The sequence below is a fragment of the Lynx rufus genome, unplaced genomic scaffold (genome assembly GCF_022079265.1).
Source record: "Lynx rufus isolate CCGP_SWC_20201006 ecotype Redwood Valley unplaced genomic scaffold, mLynRuf1.p SCAF_4, whole genome shotgun sequence".
NCBI classification, from domain to species: Eukaryota; Metazoa; Chordata; class Mammalia; order Carnivora; family Felidae; genus Lynx; species Lynx rufus.
In genome coordinates, this window is record NW_025814856.1 from 21,280,948 (window position 1) to 21,286,947 (window position 6,000).

Here is a 6,000-nt window from a genome sequence, read left to right on the forward strand (position 1 = left end):
TGTGATAGAAACTAAAGTCACTCAATTTTAATTGTAAACATATGAACCATAATAAGACAGATATACTTACAGCTTGCATTTCTATACAGAAGAAATGGTTCATGGAGCTGAAATTCCAAATCTTTATTCACTGGTTCAACCAGATTGTGCATATTCAGTCGATTCACAATGGTAAAACCATGGTAAGGTGAGGCTGACCTTAGATTTGACAAAAAAAAAAAACAACAACAACAACAAAAAAAACCAAACAACCCTGTAGTCACTGTTTAATTCACAGAAATGTTATCTACTTCTTTATTTCCATTTCAAAGAATAACTACGTTATTGCATTACACAACATTGTTAGCACTTAAAATTGTAAAAAAAAATTTTAAGACAGATCATATCCCTCCTCTTCTCAGAAGTTTCCAAGGGCTTAGTCCCTCAGACTGAAGGCCGATGGCCTTGCTAAGGCCACCAGGGCCTTGGCTGGTAGGTGTCCTCCTTGCCTTCCTCTCCTCTGCCTCTTCCCTTGTTCTCTTGCTCCAGCCACACTGAGCTCTTCACTTTCCCTACAGGAGAGCACTTCTACCTAAAGACCCTTGCCTGGAACACTCGTCCCGAATCTAGTTATCTCACCCCCTGCAAGCTTCTCCTCCAATATCACTTTCTCAGTGACACTTACCTAAGAACTACTCTTTCTCAGGTTCCCAGCCTGCTCCCAAGTTCAATACCTCCAGCCCACCTCTTTTTTCCCATACCACTTATTATTTTTTATATTTACTGTCTTTCTCCACTAGAATGTAAACTCCACACAAATAGGGTTCTTGTCTTGTTTTTTTGCAGTTGTATCCCAAGATAGATAGCCAGTAGATGTTTAATAAACATTTGCTCAACAAAAATATCACTTATTTTAAATACGGTACAGACTTGGTTTTAGTATAGACTGTCAACCATAACAATCATGATTGTTTCTTACACCAAACAGGTCTTTCCACAGTTCTCCTGAGTTAGACAGAAAATGCCTCGAATCCTATAATAACAAATGTCCTTGGTTCTCCTATCAGGGTGAGTCAGTACATGACCCTTTAGACACTCCTCACATGTATACAACATTTCACAGTTTCTCATTCATTTCTCTGTGTACATGGGAGAGATTTTAGAATACTACTCTACAGATTAGGAAATAAACTCAGAATGATTAAGGCTTTTGTCCAAAGTCACACAAATAATGTGACTAGAATTCAGCTTTAGGTTTTCTGACTCCAAATCCAGGCTTCTTCTAGACTAAGGTCTCTGCAAAGTGATATTCTGACACTGTGGCGTACCTTAATCCAAGGCACATAAAATATTCTCACATTTCCCAAATAGTTTCATTGGTTTCCTTTTGTTAGGATCAACACTGTGTAAGCCTCTATGAATATTATTAAACCAAACTATTTATTATACTAAACTTCATATTTTCTACAAACAGTAGATCTGTACTATTCTGTAACAGTAAGGCCAGGAAAGTACTTTCCAAATATCATAGATACCGAGGCTCTAACTACAATGAGTTTCTAGAGATTTATATAGGTAATAAAGAATAATGAAGTAGGTGAAGGATAAAGGCCTTTTTTTTTTTTTTTTTTTAAAAGGAGAAAGATGAACGGCAGGGAACAAAGTGGCAAAGACTAAAGAGCTGCTATAGTTAATATGTAATATCAAAGCACTTACATACAAAGGAAAAAAAAAAGCAGTGTATTTGGACAAGATCTCAAAGCCACACACCAGAATTTAGAGAATATTTGACAAATTCTTGTTAATTACCATCAGTGGAGAAAGGCAATCCTTAAAAGATAACTCCTAATACAAAAAGGTGGGGAGGACCAGATGTCAGTAATAATTCCTGCTGAATCCCTCTGCTTTAGAAACCATGGGAAGGAACCTGCCCCAGTCAGAGCAAGACCTAAGGGAGATCCAGAAAAATAAGGACTCATGACTATCCTTTCCTGTCAGTTACAGTTAGGACACAAAAGTTGCCTAATAAAACAAAAGCTGTAGTTTGTAAACCAATCCTATTTTACATAATGACCTCTCAGAAAAGTTGAAAATATAAAGTGTGCAACTGAGTTATCCAGGCTTTCTAAATGACTCTCAAGCTAAAATTACACATTACTAGCTCTGAATCATAGGAAGGCTCAAAGAACGGACATAACTTGGTTAGAATCTCACAGCTACAAATGGGATGAATAGGGACAAGCAGGAAGGTTCCAAAGACAAACGTACAGCAACGCTGAACTTTATAGGACACTATTCACCATTAGATTAAAAATAGACATGTATCATTTTTTTAAAAAGCTTACCTTCGATATACAAATAAGGTCCCTTCTATATCAGTCTTCTCCTATAATAGATAATGAGTCAATTAGTTTTTTCCCCCATACTTCAACCCCAAATGGTCCTAATGGAGAAGAAATAATTCATGTTTAAAATGAGCTTATTTATTTTAAAATTACTCACTTTGGAACAGGTCAAGTAACTCTTTTACTCCACAAACTACTGTTACCAGTTTCTTTCTTATCCTTTCTATGCTATTAATGCATACTAATGTATACACAATGTTCAATACAGCAACATGTCTATTATCTGCAACATTTTTCTTTTTAAAATTAAAAAAAAAATTTTAATGTTTATTTATTTTTGAGAGAGAGAGAGAGAGAGCAAGCAAATGGGGGAGAAGCAGAGAGAGAGGGAGACACAGAATCGGAAGCAGGCTCCAGGCTCTGAGCTGTCAGCACAGAGCCTGACTCGGGGCTCAAACTCATAGACCACGAGATCATGACCTGAACTGAAACCATTGGATGCTTAACAGGTGCCCCAAAACATTGATGATAGTTTTAATTTTATCTTTGGTTCATTGAAGCAACATAGTTTGTGAGAAGTTACAACTCATTGTAAAATAACAAAGAAAAAGTTTTGCTTATGTTCTATGTGCCATTATCCAAATGAATGAATAACGGCAGCTTATTTTTCAATTCAGATTATGGCTTGCATTTCATATGTAAAGCAGGACTCCACAATTAAAATTCCACAACACTGAAAATCCGTGAAAAACTAGAAATAAAAGCTTGTTAGTCATAAGTTCCTGCCCCCAAGTCTTCACCATTTGTCTGCAATTCACAGCTCACAAATTTATATGCAGACCAAATAAAGTAAAATGATTCAGAACAATTCAAACTAAGGCAATGTCTAGAACAGCTACACTAAAAAAAAAAAAAATTCTATAATTTTGTTCTTTTTGACTTTCCATATCTCCTTCTCTTCCAGGAGGTAAAGGAAAGAAGATAAAGTAAAGCAAGAGGATTCTGAACACTTTCTTCATCTGAATTAAGTGTTTATAAATGTCAAATCATTCTTACAAAATTACTGATTAAATATAACCTATGTTTCTGTTTTATAACTCAAAGAATATATTACAATAATATTTCAGAGCTTTGTTAGTATAAGCATTTCATTTCTTACTGAAATGTGAACATTAGTCATTTATGAACTCAATCCAACAAACATTTACAGATTATTTGACAAATGGAAAGCCTAAAGCTGAATGAGCAAATTACTGAGGGTCAATTACTAGAAAACTGGAAATTATATTACTTTTAAACGGGTTCACAAGTCAGAGAACAGATTGAATGTAACTTTTCAGACCCCCTCCCGTGCAAAAAAAGCCAAAAAGTACTTAGTCTGAAGGGAGCATTCAGAGGTGACATCACCAGCAACACAGCTGGAACGAAACACATTTACAGGGTCTCTTTTCCAAAGGTTTCAAGGGAATCCCATTAACATGGAAGCCCTTTTCCTAAGTGCCTTGAAATCTTTTCCAAAACTCTGGAAACAGAGTGCAGTTAGATAAAAGCCGATTTATCCCCACCACCTCCCTTCCAAGAATTGAAACTAATTGGATTTCAAGCTTTAAATCCAAATGACCTCTATGAAGGGGGCTCTTATTTACGTGCTTGTTAGGGGAGAGCACGGGTGTTTATAGATTATGTATATGTACTTTACCTAATAACCCTCACAGCTTCAAACGCAATCTTTCAGGTATCTTTCTGACCCCACCGTTCTCATCCTCCAACACATCTGCAAAGAAGGCAGATCGCCCATGTCCCCGGACCCGACCCCATGGGACTGATCCTCCTGCAATCCTCCCCTCTATCGGCTTTTCCCTCGGGACGTCTTGGGCCTACTTCTCTCGCTCCTCTCTCCCAATCCTCGAAGCCCCTGACACCTTTCAGGGACCGGCCTGTCTCTTCTCCAGTCCCTGGCCTCTCCTCTGCCGCCCTGGCCTCCGGAATCTTCCCCAACCCAGGACAGTCCGCGCGGTCCCTTTAAGAGGCGGTGGCCGGGCGGGCGACCTCAGCAGCCTGGCCGCACTCACCCACTGGTTGGCCTTGGGGCAGAAGGTGTACAGAGCGACCTGGCCCGTGAGGTCTGCGATGCTGGTGATGTAGGGGTCGTGCTGCTTCAGGGCCGCAAGGCTCATCTCCTGCCCAGCTCGGCTCAGCGACTCCATCTTGAATTCCGGAGCCGAGCCCCTCCAGCGGGGGCGGAGTCGCGGGCAGGATGGTGCCATCCAGGCAAGGTTCCCCCAGCTGCGTCAGCACCCTCAACTTCCGCTTCTCCTCCGGGCCTCGCGGCGGGGCGGTACAACAGCTATTATGCTCCGCTGCGTCCACGGCCCGGGCGCCGGGTTCCGGGACCGTCGGGCTCCTAGGGTCCGGCGTGGCTTTGGCGGCCGAGCTTGCCGGCGGGGGCGCAGGCGCATCCTGTACTCGGGTTAAAATGTCCTATCGGCGGGATCGAGGCTGCCCTCGAGCTTTCTTCGGGCTCCTGCCGGACGAGGCAGCAGGCCGACGCGGGGGCAGCCTGCGCTTGAGGACGCGCAAGCCGGGCCGCGGAACGAAAAGCCGGCTGTGCCTGTGCGGCACTCCACAGGTCGTGGGGGGAAAGCACCGAGAAGCTGGGAGCAGGAAGGGCGGTACCCTGAAAGTCGCCCCAGGTCTCGGATCTCACTGGATCACTATCGCCAGCAATTTGGTGTTTTTCTGTAGGAAAATTTTGAGAAAAGCCAAACTAAGCCTCCTGTAACTACACAGGAATGTCTTGTGCAATTCACTTTTGCTCATTTTCCTCGTCTTGGTCTCATGTAACTCCTTCCATCCGGTCTTGGGAGGAGAGCACGAAGGCCTGGGTTTGTCCTATATCGATTAAAGCTTTAAAAAGATAAAGATAATACATTATTTTAGCAAACATCTGTTGGGCATTTTAACACATTTTGAAGAGCCAGGTACTAGCTAAAGAGTAAAACAAATAACGGAGACTATACGGAGCTCTGTTCACACCACTCAACTTGTTTAAAAATTTTTTTTTCTTACATTGAACAGATACCCCAATGGAATTGAATTTTTGAAAGGAAAAACAACAACAACAACAAAAAAACCCCGGGGTGCATGGGTGGCTCAGTTAAGCCTCGACTCTTGATTTCAGCTCAGGTCATGATCTCATGTTTCCTGAAACGGCGGTGGGGCCCTGGGCTGACAGCATGGAGCCTGCTTGGGACTCTCTCTCTCTCTCTCTCTCTCTCTCTCTCTCTCTCTCTCTCTCTCCTCTGTCTCTCTCCTCTCTCTTTCTCTCCCCCCCTTACCCCACTCACACTCGTACTCAAAACAAATAAACTTAAAAAAAAAGCCCTGTAATATTTGTATTTATGATTTTACATTTGTGAATGGGAAGAGACTTCATGTCTTACATTCTTTGCAGTATCACGTGAGAAGCGTGTACAAAGGCAGACAGGAAGCGTGTCAGTCATTCACTGTTCCTTAAGTATCTGGAACTTTTAGGTGTGAGCTGGTGTCACAGGAGGGTCGGAGAGACGCTGGTCTTTGTCTCACGGAGTCGAATGAATCTTGTGGAAACAGCGAAGCGACAGTTTGAGGGAAAGTATAACGCTCTAAAGAGTGAGATGTGTCCCGGCTGGGTAGC

At 42.0% G+C, this 6,000-nt stretch overlaps 1 protein-coding gene across 1 annotated transcript in view; it reads right to left on the reverse strand.

Annotated features, from left to right (window-relative positions):
• Positions 1 to 4,587, reverse strand: part of DCP1A (decapping mRNA 1A) — a 58,775-nt gene extending 54,188 nt beyond the window's left edge. Inside the window, exons 1-3 of the mRNA XM_047094460.1 lie at positions 4,397 to 4,587; positions 2,325 to 2,365; positions 71 to 198 (exon numbers count right to left, since the gene is read on the reverse strand). Coding sequence (XP_046950416.1) covers positions 71 to 198; positions 2,325 to 2,365; positions 4,397 to 4,531 — 304 coding nt within the window. The 5' untranslated portion in view covers positions 4,532 to 4,587. The remainder of the gene's footprint in view (positions 1 to 70; positions 199 to 2,324; positions 2,366 to 4,396) is intronic.
• Between the last annotated feature and the right edge of the window lie 1,413 nt (positions 4,588 to 6,000).